The sequence below is a fragment of the Notechis scutatus genome, chromosome 6 (assembly GCF_049901735.1).
Source record: "Notechis scutatus isolate UNSWTSFEM ecotype Mainland chromosome 6, rNotScu1.2, whole genome shotgun sequence".
Taxonomy (NCBI): domain Eukaryota; kingdom Metazoa; phylum Chordata; class Lepidosauria; order Squamata; family Elapidae; genus Notechis; species Notechis scutatus.
This window is the reverse complement of record NC_142014.1, coordinates 51,059,450-51,080,518: the sequence shown is the minus strand read 5'-3', so window position 1 is coordinate 51,080,518 and position 21,069 is coordinate 51,059,450. Positions and strand designations below refer to the sequence as shown.

The 21,069-nt window shown below is 40.4% G+C and overlaps 2 protein-coding genes across 2 annotated transcripts in view; one reads left to right on the top strand and one right to left on the bottom strand.

The window, feature by feature from the left end:
* Window positions 1–4,721: 4,721 nt before the first annotated feature.
* Window positions 4,722–8,075, bottom strand: SNU13 (small nuclear ribonucleoprotein 13). The gene is made up of 3 exons (XM_026694789.2): window positions 7,943–8,075; window positions 6,960–7,080; window positions 4,722–5,892 (listed from the first exon to the last, which is right to left on the bottom strand). Exons 1-3 carry the CDS (start codon window positions 7,943–7,945, stop codon window positions 5,630–5,632), a joined length of 387 nt encoding a protein of 128 aa, XP_026550574.1. The 5' UTR covers window positions 7,946–8,075; the 3' UTR covers window positions 4,722–5,629.
* Window positions 8,076–9,504: 1,429 nt separating this feature from the next.
* MEI1 (meiotic double-stranded break formation protein 1) overlaps window positions 9,505–21,069 on the top strand; it is a 46,021-nt gene continuing 34,456 nt past the window's right edge. Inside the window, exons 1-7 of the mRNA XM_087969108.1 lie at window positions 9,505–9,798; window positions 11,609–11,732; window positions 13,459–13,509; window positions 16,123–16,196; window positions 18,118–18,223; window positions 19,064–19,267; window positions 20,899–21,029. Of these exons, the coding sequence (XP_087825234.1) occupies window positions 9,661–9,798; window positions 11,609–11,732; window positions 13,459–13,509; window positions 16,123–16,196; window positions 18,118–18,223; window positions 19,064–19,267; window positions 20,899–21,029 (828 nt within the window). The 5' untranslated portion in view covers window positions 9,505–9,660. The remainder of the gene's footprint in view (window positions 9,799–11,608; window positions 11,733–13,458; window positions 13,510–16,122; window positions 16,197–18,117; window positions 18,224–19,063; window positions 19,268–20,898; window positions 21,030–21,069) is intronic.

Genomic DNA, 21,069 nt, shown 5'->3' with positions numbered 1-21,069 from the left:
TGCCAGAACAGTCCCAGACGGCTATGGGGATGAGGCTCGGGCGTCACTTGTTGCGCCTGAAGGATCTGTTGGAACCCCTAAAGGACCTTCTGCCTTCTTGCCTCTGACACCCTCTGGCAGCAAAGGCCTGTTTATTGGCCTGAGAGGAGGATCTCTGGAAAAAGGGCCTACTTTGACAGGAAAAGCCTGCCCCAGCTTCCCCTGTTTAAAGGAGGGCTTCCTGTAGTAGGGATGAGACCTGTAATCAAAGCGCCTCCCCTGTGAGGGCAGGATCTTTTGCTTGTCCCTGCTTTCCTTCAAAAAGGGACCCAGGGCATCCCCAAAAGCGTCTCTCCTTAAAGGGAGCCGACGCCAACTTCCATTTGGTTCTGACGTCCATCTGCCAATTTGTTAGCCAGAGAAGACTGCGTGCTGTTATGGAAGAGGCCATGGCTCTGGAAGAAAATTTGGCTGACGTGAAGCAGTCAATTGAGCCGCAGCTATAATCTTATTGGAGGTCCTGATGCACCCTGAGATCCTCAGGTGGGATTCTGTCCTGTAGCTGCCTCGGCCACCACAAGAGGCCCAAGTAAAAAAGATGCGGTCGTCGATGCTCTGATGGCCTAGGAGTCGACTTGATGAGCTCTCCAGAGTGCCATGTCCTCCTTCTGGTCCTCTGTCTTTAAAATGTCCTCCGCATCAGATGGGATGACAGATGAGGAAGCTAGGGCTACCACTGGGCCATCTACCTTGGCACTTCCATAATGTCCAAAAGGTCTTTGTCCACATTAAATAAGGTAGACTCAGACCCACTGGGGCGAGTGTACATCCCAGGGGACTCCACTGCTTTTGATCAGGTTCAGAAACATCTGGGGCACAGGTACAGCATCCACCACAGATGCTTTCTCAGTGAACAGGAAATAATCCTGATCCTCTCCCTCCGTGGAAGGTCCTGAGTGACTGTGTCCTTTTTTAAGATGTGCCGTGCTCTTGGCCTTAACCAGCAGAGTCTTGAAAAGAGCCAGCTGGAAAAGGCCCTTAAAGGAGGGGGACCTGCTACCTCCGACTCCTCATCTGAAAAATCCCTTTCTGGAAGGAGGTCCCTCTCGGAGCCATACATTTGGCTGCTTTCTGAAGGGGGCCGAGCACTCTCTGATGTGGACCGGCTGTTCTGCAGAAGCCTGCCCCTACCCCTACAGGACCCTCTGCTAGTTTCCAAATAAGACAGCTGGTGCAGCTGGTTGACCTCTGCCTGCAATTCCTGTCTTATCCAGGCTCTCATGAAGGATGGCATTTCTTGCATCTGGGTCTCCTCCGGTCGTAAGCCAGCTGCTGTAGGTGTAAAGGTGGCTGCAGGCACAGGTCCACTGGAGACTTGGTCTGCAGGTGCCACCATCAAGATCCCCTGAGGTGGCTCAGAAAATTGTGAGAGGTCTCAGCCCTGATTTGGAGGTTACCCTGCAAATCGTGGGTACTTGAGCCCCAAGAGACCAGGCAGTCATATACTGCCTATCTGCCAGTTGGTCTGGCTGCCTGTCATCTTGAGGAGGCAAAGTTTGAGGGTGGCTCTGTATTCAGCCATCCTGGAATCTCTCACTGCCCTGTCAAACTGTTTGTCTATGGCTTTTTGTCTACGCCTGGCCTGTCTATCCTCAGCCCTAGAGGGTCTCTTAGGGGCTAGAGCCTGGCTCTAATCTTACCAGCAGACCTGGGCTTAGGAGATCCCTTTACAGTCTTCTCTCTGCCCTGCTGAGGAACTGACAATTCCCTTGATCAGCTCCCTTGGCGGCCATCTTTGAGCCCGCCAAAAATAACTGTCACTTGACAGGAATAGAGAGAGGGAAAAAGAAGTAAAAAAAATAATATTCAGCCTAAGCTGTCAGCTACAGCCACAGTAGCTGTCCACCACTTCAGGAGGCTAGTGCGACCCAAAGTGGTGAGCTCAGCCCAGCTCCGCAATTCAAAAGCCAAGTCAAGGAAAAAAAGTTGAAAAAACGGCTGCCTTTTTGAATTGCAGCAAGCCCTGACAGGTCACAGGCTTGTGAGCCTGGCGCTGGCTGCACCGCTATTATTAGAAGCAGACTCAAGCGTCCCGCAGCTGCCATGGTGCTCTGGGGACTGGATGGGGGGTCAGGATTTAATCCTGATGGCCAGAATCCCCAAGGGACAATCCTGGAGACAAACTGCAAGATTGTCCCCAAACGAAATAAATGGCTGCTGCTGCCGAAAAGGGACAGAAGTGCTTAGCGGCAGCTGCGGCTTGTCCCAGGCAAGGGAAAGTGGATCGGGAGGAGGCGAGTTAAATAAGATGCCGACTCCCGCCCCAGCCCAGGCCACACGGGATCTCAGGGTAACCTCCACTCAAGTTTTCACAAAACAAGAACCTGTCCACCAGCAAGGAAAGTCAGAAAAATTAAAATAACAAGTAAAAAACGTGAACCGGGAAAAAGGCGTGAAAAAATGAAAGTGCTAAACCAGCAAGCTGGCTAGCTGTCAAACCTGATCTAAGCCTCTCTGCGAAAAAAGCTTAATCCAGGGGGTGAATATTCTTCTACAATCCTAACTATTCAGAGCCCTTAAAGGGTGGTCTGAACACGCTGAGACCGAGTGAAGAACCGGGACCGTTACCAGGGGTGCGTCCTCAGTTTTTCAACTCGGTCTGCAGAGCTAGGAGACTAGAGACTACCCATCCTGGATTCTCCCTCGGCTCAGTGGAGAAGGGGTGTCCACAATGACCCACAGGCCAGCATTCATTACTAGGCTGGTGTTCTATCTTGTGAATTAGAACATTCTTAGTTGCCATTTTCCTTCCATTTGATGGAACAGCTAATTGGCAGCTGGATGAGTTGCACTGTAAAGTGGGAAAGTAGTTTTTGGGGAAGAGAGGAACCTTAATGTACTTTAGGACAGTGGCCCCCAACCTTTTTGTGCCATGGCCCGGTACCGGCATCACAAAAGGATCCATGGTCCGGTGCCGGCATCAGCACGCATGACAAGGCGAGCCGAGCGACGGGCCAGCCAGCCGTCCCCGCTTCTCCCGCCACCTTCAACTCCTCCTTTGTACCTTTTTGTGCTTTTTTGTGCTTTCTTAATCTCCTCCGCCATCGGGACGGCTCTTCGTTCGAAGCCACCCCCTTCGATGAAACTAAGGTGCGAGGATTCCTTCAGGATGCAAACGCCGCTTTCCAATCGGAAAGCACCCGCTAAGCATCCGATCAGCTCCCCGCCCTGACCTCAACTAACACACACCCTTTCTCTCTTTCCTCTCCCCCTCCCTTCCCCTCCAGGTCTTCCCCAGCGACCCCCCCTGCACGGAAGCCTCAGCTGGTGCTTTTGGGCTCTTCCTCTCCCCTGCATGAGATCCTCCGAACTGCGGGCTAAAGGCGGCAGGGCTCCTCCGGGCTGATCGTGCAGGCACCTGACAGCTGGGGGAGGGGAGAAAGAGACCTGGGGCATGACGTGGGTCCACTTTCCTCCCCACGGAGAACTTTTTTGCGTCCAGCGCGGGTAGTTCGGTGAGACGTGGCAGCTCTATAACCCCAAAGGCAGCTCTCGCCCGGCATCAGCGCGCGCGGACGCCCACACACAGAACACCCACTCAAACACCCACTCACTATCCCCACAGCACGAGAATAACAGGAACAATACTCTTCTTTCCCCCCCCCACTCCGCCCGCCACTAGCCTTGCGGTTGCGACTTGTGTCCCCACTCCTTGGCTCGGTTTTTCCTGCAACTGACTCCCGCCTCACACTTTTGAAAGAGAGCGGCCTGAGGAGTTGTTGAAGCGCGCCCCATTGGGGGGGTGAGGGGAGAGAGAGAAAGGCGTATTATTACATGAGCCTTTTAAACTTGTGAGAATGGGCTTCCCGGGCAAAAATTGTTTATTTACATCTGGGCGGCCAGGAATCATTTGCAAAACCGCTTCGCCTTCGGCAGTCCTCTTTGCAAAGCGCCGCCACGGCTCTTCCTTTTTGCCTTTTCCTTCCCAAGGCAACGCAGGACTGGAGCCGCGTGGAGCCTCCTGATTCAGGGGGCCTCCGAGGGGAGGGGAAGGAGAAGAAAAGAGGGGGGAAGGGGGGGCGGGGCTGATTCCCCCCCAAAAATCGGAATTCCGAAGAATATCATGTCTGTCGAAACAAGATGGCGGCGCCCAGCAAACCGGCGGCCTGGTAGAAAATGATCCACAGACCGGTACCGGTCTGGGGCCCAGTGGTTGGGGACCCCTGCTTTAGGACACAGCTCACCCAGCTGACAGTAAATTGTTCAGTGAACTGGTTGAAAAAGTGCTGTGTGTGTGCAAAAAAGTTGGAAACTTGCAGAAAAGTATGTTTTTAAAGGAACATTTTTTTTTACTAAATCATGTTCTTTTATGGCTACTCTGGTCTAATTTTTTGCTGCCCATGGTTATCCTGTTGGTTTATGTACGAAAATATCTCTGAAATGATGACTCATCTAGTCAGGAGTTGTCTTTCTTTGTATAATCCAATTTCTGCATCTGAAAAATTTATATCATTCGAAATATGTTTGTTGTGCTTTTTTTTAACTGGAAAAGAGAAATGTTTAAGTCTTGCTAATAAAATAGTGCCAACAATTTGCTGTTATCTAATTCTTGTGCAGTTGCAGTAGTAGGCTAGAGGCCAGCATCCCGACATATCTAACCTTCTAGAAAGCAGCATTGACTAGGTAAAATTTGGAAGTCTATGCCTATCAGAGCTGCACCTCAGAGAAGACACTGGGCATGGTACTTATTTATTGTAATTTATTTCTGAAAAAAAGCCTCTGGCTACAGCAACAAAAAGCAAAAAAATAAAAAAAATATCTCAACATTTCTGTCCTATCAAACTGCATCAGATTAGAGAGGAAACTTCATTTTTTTCTAGGATAGCTCCATAAGCCAAATAACCTTCAACAGGTCATTGGTTATTGAATAGAACATTATATATTTTGTATTAAATACTAATTTATATACAAACACCTTCAAATGAAGCTTATCAAATAATTAGTTTAAATCTCATTGAAGAATTTTTGCATCAGACAGATTTAAAGCAGGGATATGCAACCTAATACACTTTCAAGTAGAGATGAACAATGTGCAGTCCCCATTTGGCCCCCAAGCATCCTGAGGTCATGTCACTGAAATACACTGGTAAACTTGCTGAATTCTGACAGCAAGCTTAGCCCATTTTCTGAACATTAGGGTATTTTTAGGATAGAAATTCAGGCAGGTTCTCTGGAAAGCCTCCAATTCCCACTCTCAAAATCCATAAAAAAGTAAGTTGAAAACATTTGACCATGCTGCAGGGTTTCCAGGTTTCCCCGCCTTAAAATCAGCAAGCTGCTCACCAGCTTCAGCAATCTGGGATTACGGTTATGGTTAGGGTCTTTACTGCCAGGTAACTGCAAATTATTGTCCTAAATATTGAGGGTATGAATTTGTCTCTTCTTGACTTAAAAGAACAAGCAATCTCCAATTATTGGCCTAAACAACCACCTATGACTGAAGAAAGTAATCTAGATTCAAAAACCTAATAAACATTTATTAATCAATCATTTATATGGCCATCTATAAGAGCATGACTTACATTGTAAAACAATAGCTGTTAAACAAAATATTCATATAACGTCTTGGTTTTTGGAGTTACTGTCAGATTTAGACCAATAGTCTTTCAATAGATTGTTGGACAGAATTAATTTGAGGCTTGAGTTGTGAGCCTTCTTTGATAGTAATGGAACAGGCAATAACAGGCCGAGAAACACCACATGCCCTTCCTAAAGCTTGCTTGGAACGCACAAACACATAGGGCACATTCTTGTCTTCACAAAGTAGTGGGAGATGAAGGATAATTTCAAGAGGTTCAGCATCTGCAGCCATCACAATGAATTCCGCAATTCCTCTGTTCAAAGTTTTAGTGGCTGTGGAAAAGGAGATCAATATAATTACTATCAGGCACTTAGTAATCAAGAGCTAGCTTCTTTTGCTGGTGCTGCAAGAGGATAAAGAACGCCTTGTTACATGCAATAGTATTCTATATCCTTCATTGCACTCTTTTGCTTCAAGATTTGTGTTCATCTCAATTAAATATATTTTCAACTACCTTTTCACATTGTGGGATTTGTCTGGTAGATACTAAAATGGTTATATCACTGAAGAAATAGCTTACTACTTGCAAATCAATGAATTGGATATCTGGCTGCATCTCTTTTCAGTGTATGAGTACAAGTTCTCATCTAGATACATGGCAAGTTAAATGCCTTTGGAGAATTAACCTACCTTAGAAAGGACATAATACAAATCAGTATATTATGCAGCATTCCATATATTTCCCACGTGGGGACTTCTTAACAATGAAAGCAAACACTGATATTATTGTAAAAGCTCTTTCTGTCTTCATTTTATTTTTACTTATTTTCAATGTGGCTGTCTGATACCAATTATTTCTGTTCAGCACATTTGAAGAAATACCAATAATAGGCTACCACTAAGGAGCATCAATATATTTAAGGATATATTTAGTTAAGGGTCAGACTGGCTTCCTGTAATCATCTTCTGACCTACCTCTGGTAATAACTGGTAGAGTTGTCTTTCTATTTCCTTTCCCTTTACTAAGTGCAATACATTATCTAATTCATGGGTGTCAAACTCAATCACGCCACGTGAAGTATCGTTACTTTTTTGCCTTTCAGGAGCCGGGGTGAGTGTGGCCTGCATGTGACTCATCCGGCCCATGGGCCACCAGTTTGTCAGGCCTGATCTAATTGATTGTCAACTTTTATTTGGTGTAGCTGTTAAAATTCTTGCAGCTTCTAAATTCTTATTATCTTCAAACATATTGAATCCTGAATTAAGTTTCTCTTGCTCTTAGGCAAATTATTTAAAATGTTTTTATTACTTTGGGCAAAGTATTTGAAAGGAGATAACACTCCCCCCCAACATCCATATAATAAGAACATTTTGATAAAGAGGTTCAATCAGATTTCACCTTCATTGGCTCCTTTGCGTAACTGTTTGTAGTTACAAGACTGCTGTACAAGATCTAGTAGTGTCTTGGTCAGCTGAGCATCAGCAAGAGGATAAGCTTTTGGATTTACTTCTGCCTCAGTCTGTAGAAAAATATCAGAAATTAAGTTACAGAAAACAGTATTTCTTCCTCAATGGCCTGCTATCTATTTTAAGGAATTTTCATGGTTTTCCAAAAGCAGGTGAAGACACAGCTGTTTCAGATCTTCAAAGATTAATTGTACCCGAGGCATCTTATTTAATAAGTTTAATATATTATTTTCAACAAAAACTTAAATCAAGCCTTAATTGGATCTCTATTTGATTTTAATATATTGATTTGCGATTATATTTAAGTTCTGCAAGCTCCCTAAAGTCCTTTTTAAGCACTAGACAAATCTCATGATGAATAAACATGAATAAATACTAGCAAAATGTACTAGCTCCCATTCTTCAGTACAGAGTTTGACCTAGTATCTACAGATAGGGCTGGAGTGAAAAGAGCTGAATTTAAGTATTTACATGAAGGAAATCGATTTCTCCGAGTCCTGCTACAAATACTTTTGTTATTTCCAGAGAAAATTGTTAGGAGAACAAAGTAGGCCAACCTATTATGCATTTCATATTCAATAGCACAAGGACCGGATAAAAATAAAAAAAAATCCATCGCAAAAGGACTGATACTCGTCGCATGACATTTAATATTCCAACCTCCGCAAGATAGCAAAAATAGACTGGGATTATTCCAATGAGCACAGAAATTAAAAAGCAACCGAGGAAGGCGCCGGATCAGCACGTGATTTCATTGGTGCCTGTATGGAAACTGAGGCTGAGCGTGCCCGGGTAAGCGTCCTCCGCGTGGTCTCCTGGGCTCTCCCGCAAGCTGCCGAAGCGCTATCAGTTTCGGCATTTTCACCGACAGTTAGCACTTTCGCTTTCCGCAAGGTCTGGATCTGGCCCACTCACCATTTCTGTTAAGTAGAAACTTTACCCGCAGATTCTGCTCTGGATCCTCTCGGCCCGAAAGCTTCACGGAGGAAAAACGTGAAATGCGCGGATACATAAGATAGAGGCGCTCCCGGAAGTGACGTTGAAAGGAGCGGCCTTCCTGCAGGAAATATGATGCAGACCTCGAAGATTTCTCGGCTCCCACAAGTGCGACCTCTACCTTTGACTGGTTATTACAGAAAACTTGTGTAGAGAAGGAGATTCGACCTAACATAATGGTCGTGTTAAGATTCCATCACGGTGACATTTACTGAACTTGAAGGGCCATGTTTCCACGTTCACTCATTAGCAATTGTCATTTATCCGCAACTATTAATTACATTTACAGGGATTTGATTAATATAGCATCTAGTTTCAGCAGCAATAAAAACATGCTGGTTTTTTTTTAATGGGTTAAAGGTGACAGCTTAGCTTAGCAGTTCTTCCCTGCTGTGGGATGCTGGGCTTAAAAAGAAACTGGGTGAACGGGGGCTAGATCTAAATCCATTCATCAAAATTTTCTGTATGTGACAAACTGAGAAATTATCCACGACACATTCTGATAGCGATTATAATTTTTTTAATCTCTCAGTTCTTTGCAACTGGCAGAAATTAAACAAGTACACTGTATGGAGGGTAACTCATTAAATTGAAGCAATTAAAAAGTATATGTCTCATAATGTGATATATCTACCATCTGATTATACAAGTAGTATAATCTTTAGTTCTTTGGCAATATAGTTTTGTGCATGGATTATTAAGTGAATGAGTCCTGGAGAATGTGGTATTATTGCCTAAGTGTATATTGGACCACCTGAAAATTGAAGTTCCACATACCTAAAATTACCAAAGTAATGAAATCTGAAGTGAGATTTTAATTTATAGCACACTTTTCTTCCCTCTACAAACAGTGCTCATTGGCTGAAACAAACAAGAATATTTGATGAAAATATTAAGTTACATAGCTATCTGTCATTAGAATTAGAGCACAAGGCATTTAGAGATGCTTGTTGAACACATGAAGCACATTGGATTTGAGTAAACATGCTTTAGAATTAAGTTACATTGTGTAAACCTTTGGCATTTAATTAATGCATACATTGAAAAAACATTAAAAATATATTTCTTAAATATGCTCTGATACCATTTTTTTCCTGCTATGGTCCCCATGATGTTAACTTCATCTTATCAGCTCATTAGGGAGAAAAGCTAAGTCATTAAAGTAGTATTTCCCTACTTATTCTAACTTAGGTCAAAAGGATCCTCAATGTGTATTTAGGCTTTATTATCTCTCACCTTGGAAATCAGATATCACTGTTGTGACTTGAAACAAGCAGTAGAAGGATTCGCAACGTGACAGCAAATTTTATTATGCATGCTGCAATTATTTTTTATCGGATTCAAGGATTTATGCATAATAGTATCACTTCGTACGGGGGAAGAATACCCTTAACATCTAAGAAATCAACACAAACCCAATCAAACATCAGGCTGAGCTACTGATGGAGAAACAGCCGCCGTAATAAAGAGCTAGTGCTGAAAGCAAGATCCCCCCGATCGCGAGCCTTTCGGGCGCTGTCATCGGGATCGTCAAAGCAACTGGTTTTGCAACGCGCTTGCGTTAAACTATCCCGCCAAATTTGTCCCATCTTCTTTGCAGTTGCCACTGTGTATGGAAGAGCATGTGAGGCGGCGAGATGGCAGGCTTCGCCCCAGAGCCTTTAATCTGCGAGCGGTTCCACTCGCGGCACGACCCTCACTGGCTGCTGGAGTTTTTGCCTTCGCCACTCTGCTTGGCCTGCGCCATTGAGACGCTGAAGGAGGACGGGGTCTCGGTTTGTGCTCCAGTGCGCTTGTTTTGAGCCGCTGCGCTCTTTGGAAGGCTGAATAACGTCCCCCATTTTCCTCTTCGTGTCCTCACTCTTTATCGCCCCGCATTAGTTCACAATTCCTCTTTCTCGTTCTAAGTTCAAAGAATCAGCTTCATATGGAAGCAATGGACTGGTTTGGATGTGTGTGTTTGTGTGTGAATGGTCAGTTTTTTAGTTGGGCATTGTTTTTTAGTTATGAAGTCCATAAATTAGGGAACAAATATGTTCTCTTTGGAGTTGCAACATTACAAACTCTAAAAAAGAAAATATGTAACAAAACCAGCATGTGTAACTATTTACTTGCTTCCTCTACCAACTTTGGCAATAAAATGGTCCTTTATAAATGGGATGAGAGAGAAGATATTGCAATAACACAACCCTGGCAGGTCTTTTGGTATATGGAAATTATTCTGGTTCATTACTTCTGAGTTCTAGCTCAGGGTGGAAATGGCAGATGGTAATGATAATATAGTTTTCATACTGTATGAGAAATTAAAAAGCCCAAATTTTTCTCAAATATACCCAGATAACATTTTACAGCACAGTCCTAATCATGTTTACTTTTTAAGTACTACTATTTTCCTTGGGATTCACTTCTTGCATTAAATGTGAGAATGTTATATTTTGCATTATGTGTAATCCAGCTTTTAAGTTTGTACGCTCTGCTCCTTAATAAACTTGCCTGAAACTGCTACTGTATTTAATACAAATATTAAACAACAGTTTAATAAACAGTTAATAGTTTATAAATAGTTATTAGAGCAATTACTATAGCTACAGTTGATCTTTTGTACAATTGATGGACTTTTGCTCTTAGTTGTTTTCCTCAATTGGATTTAAAAAGGGGAGTTTAGAAGATAGTCATTTTAGAAATTAAAATGAATATAGGTAATCCCCAACTTACAACCACAATTGAGCCCAAAATTTCTGCTGCTAAGCAAGATAGTTAAGTGAGTTTTATCCCATTTTATGATATTTCTTGCCACAGATGTTAAGTGAATCACTGCAGTTGTTAAGTTACTAACTTGTTAAGTGAATCTAGTAAAAGGTGATCACATGACCTCAGGACATGGCAATTGTCATATATATAAGCCAGTTGCCAAGTCTGAATCATGTGATCATGGGAATGCTGTTACGGTTGTAAGTATGAAAAATAGTCATAAGTCACAATTTGCTGTGACAGAAATACACACACACACACACGACATGAGGAAGGGAATTGTGTGTTGTTCTTTTATACTGATTTACCAAACTGTACTACTGTAATTCTTGATTTAGTCTTTATTTCTTTTGAGTTTTATGTAAATTTTGTATTCAAGGAAATGGGTGCCTGATACATCCTTAGGTTAAGACTATTTGTTTTCAAATGTAACTTTATTTTGCTTTTTATGACATTCATTAGACTTTCCCCATTTAAAACTATTACGGTATAAATTTGACTTGACAATATCTTTTTTCCTGTCATGTCTCCATGACTCTACCTTCATTTCAGCCCTAGGCCTTGTGAGAGAAGTTTATTAGGACATCCTTTATCAAATAGCCATCTAAAGTATATAAAATCTTTTTAGTTGAGATGACTAGGTTGGATATAAAATGGGTGTGAGGCAGAAGATAGGGGGGAAATTCTGAAGTTTTCAGTACTTTTGATCCATTCAAAGGAAATCAACAGTTTGGGCTCAACAAGTAAGAACATAGGCTTATGGGAGAATTAAAATGTTCTTATAATTCCTCTTAACAATTCTTGTAATTTTCTCTAATTTTTGCTAACATTTAGCTAATACGCAAGAAGCATGTAGTCTCTTGTCTCCGAGATGTTCTGACTCAGCATGCAACAAGAGTCATCCCATTGTTTGTTCAGAATGAAAGAATATGTGCTTATTTTATAACAACTTTGTTTGGTAAGAGAACATCAAACACATTCAACATGTTCTTCAAGAATATTTTAATTTTTTTTCAGCACAATATATTTTGTGAATCAGAGTTATTAAGATGAGTTGTTTGGCAAAAGAGACATATTAAATAGTTGATTTTATACTACATAATTAGTTTTCTTTTTCTTCTGCGATGAAAAATACAGGGAAAAGAATAAGAATAAAGGGATATGGTCTTTGAGGAGTTTGTATTAATTAAGAACTGTGGTGGTGCAGTGATTAAAATGCAGTTTTGTAGGTTAATTTTACTTACTGCCAGAGTTCGATTCCCATTGGCTCAAGGTTGAGTCAGTCTTCCACCTTTCCCAGTTTGGTAAAATGAGGACTCAGATTGTTGGGAGCAATATGCTGACTCTGTAAACCATTTAGAGAGGGCTGTAAGGTATTGTAAAGTGGTATAGAAGTCTAAGTGCTATTAATAATGTAGGTTTAATTTTAGGACCATTAAAAAAAATATCTTAATTTATGTTAAATCATTTGAATCCTTAGAATGAACTACTGACATATATATCCTGCTACATTTATATCAGTTTATTTTTAGTCATCCATAAGCAATCTATTTACTTCTGTTGTGTTCTTCAATATTTTGAATACACAAATTATGTTTAACATCAGATTTAAAAAAAGGATACCTCCTATATGTTTTAATTACGGTAGTTCTATAAAAAACAATGCAAAATGTTTCCTGAATCTGGTGTTAAATCACATGTGGCAATCTTTTTTTTAGCATGTTGTAAAGATGGTAAATTGGATCTGAGGAACCTCATACCTGCTATTCAAGAACATCCAAGCTAACAGGCCTCTAATTTCCTTTATTCTTTGTTCATCCCTTTCTAAGAATTATTAATAGGGTATTAGGACGAGACTTTGTTCTTTAGCAAGGTTATTGAAAAATATATAAATATAGAAAAGAAAGCTAATTGTAAATGTGCTGATTCAGAGAAAGTGTCATATAAAGTGAATAGTCTTGATTTATGGAATGTGAAGGCTGCTTGCTGAATGAGATAATCATGATATAAGATGAAAATAATCATGCATGAAAATACATGGAATCCCTGATGAATGGTTCTTTAATACTGAGCAATGAGTAAGGCAAGGGTGGTTCTTCAAGGTATTTATGGAGATAGAATATATAGCAACAGGTATGCAGAAGATTATATGATAATAGCTGAGAATATGAATTATTTACAGCAAAGATTAGATAAATCACCTGGTGAAATGAGGATAATGGATCTGAAAATTAAAGTACCAAAGAACAGAAAGAAAGTAATAAATGATTGTAAATGAAAATTTACAATTTACAAGCTCCTAAAAAGAGGGATGTTGACAATTTTTTTAAAAAAACAAAAGGTTAGGTGTATTAGTGTATGGCTATGACAGAAGCTGAGGTGATTTTCAAGGATTAAAAGGTATGGAGAGATATAGTAAATTAGGTTGATGCAATGCAAATTAGATTTAGATTTAACTAAATTTCCTTTTTGGTTTTTTTTTTTGTATGTAGTATATATATTGATTTGGTGCTCCTTTTCTTTATTCTGCATAAAGCTGTTTACCCTAAAATAATAGCATCATGATTATATATGTATGTTTCCTCTTTAGTAAGTGCAGTGAAGATTGCAACCCAAATATTTGTTTAAGAATATGATTATTATTTTTCTCCAAAAGATGATTCTTTCTCTATATATTTCTATAGGGATTTTACATATTGTAGAAGACAGCAGTATCCAGGATTTACTCATTGAAGGTATATATAAAACGGGGTGCTTGAATTACTTCATTATCTGTGTGATGGTAGGAAGATCAGTTAACGATCAGAGTTGTATCAGGAAGTGCTATGCAAATCCCAGTAAAATTATTTTGAGGTTTAGATTTGGATTATATTTTGTTTTTCAACACAACATTCATCTTAAATTATATAAATAACATTTAAAATGAGTATCCTCAATAAACTCTAATCCAAACATTTTAATCATGTTTTATGAAAGTATATATCTTATTTTGAAATCCCTTATTTGTAGAATAATTTGTTGTTTCATTGCAGAAGTCAGTACTTTAATCAGTATTTTACCTCAATAATTCTGCTTTACCCAATGTAATGAAAATTTCATATCATACACATTGAAGTGATTAAGCACCAATTTAAAACAAAGGCATTATATAATTCCAGACTAGGAGATCCATATGTGTTTCAAAGTTGTTTAACTTTCATTCCTAAATTATTATGATTAGATTCCCTTTTCCTCATAAATATATGCCTTAAAGATACTTAAACAGTAATTAAATTGGTTAATTCTCTTTATAAAAACTGTAATTCAATTGACCTTTTAAAAAATAATAACATATGAAAGAAAGTACCATCTGAAACTACTAGAACATGTTTTTACTAGAATTTTACTCCAGCACGATTAAACGTAATAAATCTAATTTTGCAAATATCTATTTGGTCAACTATGAATCATGTTATATGCAATTCAGCTCCCAGTGGGCTGTTCTTTCAAGTAGGGAAATTAAGTATCTAAATCTAAAACACATACAGTTGATAAACAAAAACATGAGCAATTATCCTCTGGCTGAGGCCCTGCAAATACATAACATGTCATGTAAGAGCATATGACACTTAATGCCACCATCCATATTTGACCAGGAAATTCTGCAGGTCAAATCTTGCTCTATAATAGACCCTTCGTAGGAATTGTGTCAAACACATTTACAGGTATTTTTCACTTAGAAAGCGGTTTGGTTCTTAACCAACCAATTTAAAGTTGTTGGGGTTTTTTTGCCAATAATTCCATGTCTGCTTGACAGTGATATCTAAGACTCTCAGTTTAAAAGTTTCCTTTGTCTGGGAGGCACTTGAGAGTAAAGATAGACTGCGGTGGCTGATGGGTTATTGTCAATTCCCAGGATTCTTAATAAATGAATCTGAACTTGTTCAGATGAGATAGGTTCTGTATGGCCCCACAGTTTTGTGCTACAGGTCAGCATTGTTCTACTTTTTGTCCTTTCAATATGGGAGGTCAAGATGCCCGGCTAGTTTTAATTAAATAATGTATATAATTCTGGTCTCAGCCCTTATCATTCTTTTAAAAAGGTTTGCCCATGGCCTTGTAAAGGCCACTCCTAAATAGGTGAAATAACACACTTGTTCAGTAGGCTTCCCTCCAGTGGCCAGTTATATTTCACACTTTTTTTTTGCTAAATAGCATCATTTTAGATTTGATTTTATTGATCTTTAGAGAGTTGAGACTATACAACTATAGGTATTTAGCTTTCCAACAGTCTTCTCAGGCCTATTTGAGAATGCGCTGGTATAACCATATTGTCAGCTTATAAAAGAATATTAATATATTTATCAAGGATATTTGGCATGTGAGTGTCTGGAGCATACAAGAATCTTGGAATATCATTGGCACAGAGCTTAAAAAGCATTTGGATTAGAATACAACCCTGTCTAACACTTTTGTGGGTAGGTATACTCAGAAAATATTTACATCCACACACACTTTCAAGTGGCTGTTTGACTAGAGGTCCTTAACCAGTGGTAAGAATTTGGATTCCATGATTAAGATGCCTTTCTCACATGGACTTGGATGTCTGAAAATAGCTCAGTCTTGTTTTCTGTAACATACATAGCCTAAAACACTGCTAGATTTTCCTGAATGATACATAAAAGGATGCATAAAACCAAATTCTTTATCTTCTGAAATGTGATTGTTGCATTAAGGAGATCAGTTGTGAGTTTGCCATATTTCTTTTGTGGTCTCTAGAAAATTGATTAGAACTGAACCAACTCTAATATGCCAGGAGAAACCAGCAAAATAAAAAATTGAGTTAAAAATGAGCAACGTAATACTGAAGGCTATGGAAGAAAACTTGCCAGAAAAAATTCCTACACTGCATCCCTGTGGGAGACACAGTTGGGCAGTGGCTAGTAAATTTGTGTATTATTTCATTATAAGCCCCTCTTCTTATCTCTGGTCATGTAACACAGACTGGAATGTATGCAAATACTCTGTTCTTCCTAGGACAGAAATACAAACAGATGTGAGGAAAGAAAAGAAACACAAAAACATTACAGAGATGCATTACTGTACATACAAAAAAAAAAGTCCCTTTCAGCCACTGCTGGTAAAGCGGTTAAGAATGATAAAAGTCCTGCTCTATATACAATCCCTATCATTAGGTACCGTATATGATATATTATTATTAAGCATATTTACTTTAATGTGTAAATATAATTCTGGAAAAACTACAGTAAAGAAAATTAAAAGTCATATGTAAAAATGTTAGCAAAATTGATTGTGGTATATGTGTTAATTACTGTGAATAAACAGTATTTTTTTCTTGCTGTGAACAGTATTAGTACAGTTGGTAGTACAGCTGAAATTGGAGAGGTATCTGCATTATCTATTGGATGAATGTCAGAAAGAGGTTTGTATCTTCCATTTTGGAGTAATGTGCTTTTCATTAACTGAAGTAAGTTGAAAAATAAGTGATTTTTCTAGTTTATAAAAATATTGTTTTCTGTGAAGGATGGATGAATGGAAGATCAATGATACCAAAGATAAATCAACGGTATTGTGGTATTAACTTGTTCATATATTTATTGAATTTATATGCACCTTTCTCATGGTTTGAGGCAACTCTGGGTGGTTTACAATGTAATAAAACAGATATAAAAACATTTATAAATATAAAAAGAGATTAAAATGACAAAATATTAAGGACAGACTAAAAGGCCACAGATTTGGAGCAGGGGATTGATGATGTCTTCTTTGTCACTGCACTGCACCAACCATCTCCACCTACAGTTTTTCCTGCAGGGCCACACACCAAGCAACATAGCCAAGTTTTGAGGCTCTTCCTGAAGACCAGAAGAGTGGAGGTGGATCTCTCCTCTTTTGGCAAGATGTTCCAAAGCAGGGGTGTCCAACCTTGGCAACTTTAAGACTTGTGGACTTCAACTCCCAGAATTCTCAGCCAGCAAAGCTGGCTGAGGAATTCTGGGAGTTGAAGTCCACAAGTCTTAAAGTTGCCAAGGTTGGACACCCTGTTCCAAAGGGTCATGGCAGAAAATTCCTTGACTAACGTATGCCCCTTCTGTCATAACAAATGGGATAGGCCAGTGGTGGCAAGCCTTTTTCAGCTCCCGTGCTGATAATTGCGCGCATGCTTGTGTATATGCGCACATGTGCCAGCACCCAGAAGGCAATGCGTACTGGCCCCCCACCCCCTGCGCATGCACCTGCGATCCCCGCATAGCGCGTCTGCATGCATGCACAATCCCCTTGCCGTGCACCGCACATCTGTGCATGCACATGTGATTTCCCCCGTCCCACACAGCATATCTCTGCGCCTGCACGCGCGATTCCCCCACCATGTTCCACGCGTCTGCGCATGCGATCACCCTCCACACGCTGCACACGCTCCACACGCTGCGCGATCCCTCCATGCGCCACATGTCTGCATGCACGTATGACCCCCAGTGCATGCTCCATGTCTCTGCATTTGCATGTGTCTCCCACGCACACCCACACATGCGTGCCAGATACCCAACAATCAGCTGTCGGGCGGTGGCGGCACACGTGCATGCACAGTGAGGGTCTTCCAGGCGAGTTCTTGCATGCCGGGGGAAATGGCTCTGCGTGCCACTTCCAGCACACATGCCATCACAGGGATAGGCCAATTTCATTGGGGCTAGATAGTTTCTCAGATATTCTGGGTACATGCCATACAGGGCTTTAAAGGTAGTGGCCAACAACTTGAATTGGACTGGGAAGCAGATTTGCAGTTCGCATAACAAAGTGCCACCCTAAGGGCCTCCAGAATTGTCATGGTTGCTGTATTTATTTAAGGATGGAAACACATAAATGTCATTTGTGTAATTCATCCTGACACCGCTTACGGGTTTGTGTCTTCTCGAACCTGCTGCATCCCAGGATCATGTAACTACAAATTTATACCTTTTTTGTTCAGAAAAATCAGATCTTTCCTCAATTTGTCTTGAGAGGGATGGTCCAGGGCAGTTATGGATTTCAACTCCCAAAATTGCCCAGCCAGCCTGAAGTCCACAAAGTTGCCAAATTTGGAGACCCTCTGGTTTACGGTTAAATGAGTTTAAAAGCTTACTTAGGATTGTAGGAATGTATCTGGAATGCTTGTTAGACACAATATATCTTTGCATTCTGATCAAGAAAATTGCACCGAGGATGACTGCATGGTTCAAGTAGCCCTTTAGAAGAATGGTAGCAGAGGAAAATAGTTGATTAAAGAGAAAGAAGCAAATTGAAATGATTTCCATACTGTAGCTAGTCTTGTAAATTGTCTGATTTGCTTCCCCCAACCACAATAGTTATGCAAGATAGCCACAACAAGAAATAGTTTGCCTGTATTTATTCTTCTTGGAAAGTTGGCAGATGCTATTCCATTGTTTGCTGATACTTTAGTGACTGAACATAGTAAGTATTACAGGTGAATTTTAACTACGCAGTGATTATATGATGAATGATAAAAATAATTTTCTTGATGTCCCACAGAATAATTTTAGCAGTAAACAAGAGGATTAAAAACATAATTCCAACCTCTGAGATACTATTACCAAGATAACTTGCTCTTAATAACTTGGTAATCAACTGGTGGTGAATGTCCCCGTAGAACTGGTAATAAATGCAAACATGGGCTGTGGTTTCTGCAGTATCCATATGACGAGCAGAATTGGATTTCATATGGGTTTTTTCTTTATTTCCCTTCCAGGACAGCTATGGGAAGCAAATTAAACTGAGCTAAAGGCTATCCAAAATTGAGGAACTGTGATATGATATAAATAGGAAGCTGGTTTAAATACTAACATTTGGCTATTTGCAATTGTGAGAGGAAGCAGCAATTTCTGTTTGACCTGCTATACCTAAGCCTTTGCTTTAGTGTTACTCTAGCTTTAAATTAAAGTTAAGATTGCATCACTGGAGAAACTATAGAGGCTCAGTTTCTTTTGGATCACTATTTCCCAAGAAGATTCATTGTCTGTCAATAGATTTAGCTGTACAGTATTTCACAATATATTATTAGCACAATATCGTCTAAGTTGATCTATTGAAAGCAAAAGTTTTAGGGTTCCACCTTTAAGATCTCCTATCCATCTCCAATTGATTGTTGAAAGAGAACCAATGTTCTTTCTTGAGATTTGAGTAGTTTGCACAATATGCAAAATCATGTGACTGTTTCAGTGATTATTTTTTCTGAATTTTTCTAACGTTACTTCTGTTTTCTCATTACACCTGCTTTTCTATTTTCTTTAACATGTAACCTGATTGAGCATCTGGCTGCAGGCTTGATGTACCCCAGTGAGAGGATAAAAGCTGCTGTGTGTTATCTTTATGGCAAACTGTATTCTGTTCCCAGTGCTGCGGAGCAGTTGTCTATTCATTTCAAAGATAAACTTAATAGCCTCATTTTGACCACTTTGAAGAATGCTCAGACCATGGAACTGCAACTTAACTCTATGGGTAAGAGCCAGAAGGTTACAGGAAGGATTTTTCATAATTGTTAGGGGTGACTTTTATGAACAATAATAATCCTTTTTGGGGGGGAATGCTGAATGCTTGGAAAAAATGGAAAATGTTTTTAAAATACAGCATAAATTGTCAATGTAAGGATTTTACTTGTTTTTTGAATATTGAGCACATACCAACAATTATCTGAACTGGAGATAACTGAAACAGATTATCTCGACCCCTACCAGTCAAAACCTAGGTCTGGATTTGGGACAGAAACGGCATTGGTCACACTTTTGGATGATCTCTGGCAGGAGCGGGATGTGGGTAGTGCATCCATCCTTGCTCTACTTGACCTCTCGGTGGCTTTCAATACCATTGACCATGGGATTCTCCTGTGGCGGCTTTGAGGGATGGGAATGGGAGGCCTTATGCTGTCCCGGTTCACTTCCTTCCTCTGCAGCCACTCTCAGTCAGTGTTGATAGGAGGGAAGAGATCCAACCCTTGCCCACTGCTTTACGGGATGTCGAGGGCTCGGTACTATCTCCGCCCCTATTTTGCACAGGGCTCAGTACTATCTCCGCTCCTGTTCAACATTTATATGAAGCCACTGGGTGAGATCATCTGTCACCATGGACTGAGGTATCACCAATATGCTGATGATATTCAGCTGTATGTCTCAGCCTGTGGTGAGTTAAGTGTTGCTGTGTCCTCCTTCTCACAGTGCCTGGAGGCTGTTAGGGGCTGGATGGGGAGCAATGGGTTAAAACTAAACCCTTGCAAGACTGAGTGGCTCTGGGTTGGGATTCGTTGGCTCAGGGAGAATTGCCACCTTTGGTCTTGGATGGGGTGGCACTATCCCAAACAGACCCTGTGTGTAATCTAGGGGTTTTCCTGGACTCACGGCTCCTGCTCAAAGAGCAGGTGGCGGTCATGGTCGGGAGAGCCTTTGTGTAACTGCGGGTTGTGCACCAGTTATGCCCTTTCCTGGACCAAACAGCCCCTACTCACAGTCACTCATGCCCTTGTCACTTCCCGTCTTGACTATTGCAACGCGCTGTACATAGGGCTGCCCTTGAAGAGCACCTGGAAGCTCCAGTTGGTGCAAAATGCAACACATGGTGATCAATTTTTGGCTAAACCTACAGGTTAAGAATCAACGGCATACTAAAGTAGAATAATGGTTAAAAATGTGAATTATCAAAGAAAAATAGTTTTTAAATCTCAATTTAGCTATGAATATGCTGGGGTATCTCATGTATATTTGAGCCCTAATCTTTTCATCAAAGGAAATAATAGCTGGGAGCACAGTGACTCACGTGGTTAGGATGCTGGGCTGAAAATCAGCAAACCTTTATTTGAGACCCAAGCAATTTGAAAGCGTGTAATAGCAATAGATAGACTTTGGTGGGCATATTAACGGGGATATGAAAGGAGCCCCCAACCGGGCATTCCCTGGATAACGGTCATGTCACTGGCTAATCCCTTTCAATCCGGAAGCACTTTAGATGCTTCTGCCATGAATGTGAGTAAATAATAATAGCTCTTATCATATAATGCTAATTATATGAACATATTATGGAATCTAATTGTGACAAAGCTCATATACAATTTCCTATTCTCCATTTTCTTCCCTTTGCAGGTTTATTAAAGCAACTGCTGAAATATGATAATTTTGTTTCGATTATTATGAGTTTTACAGGAAAAGGAGCAGATTCTGCAAGTCCTGAGTTATTTGAAGGAGACAGTCTATTACCTTTAATTCTCAAGAAGGTAACTTTATAAAAATGTACTTAACGGTAATATCAGTTGA

Coding starts and splice junctions, on each gene's coding strand:
- SNU13 (XM_026694789.2), bottom strand. Junction 5,893..6,959: donor ACGCAAAGGAGCCAATGAAG/GTGAAATCTGAT, acceptor CCTTTTCCACAG/CCACTAAAACTTTGAACAGA.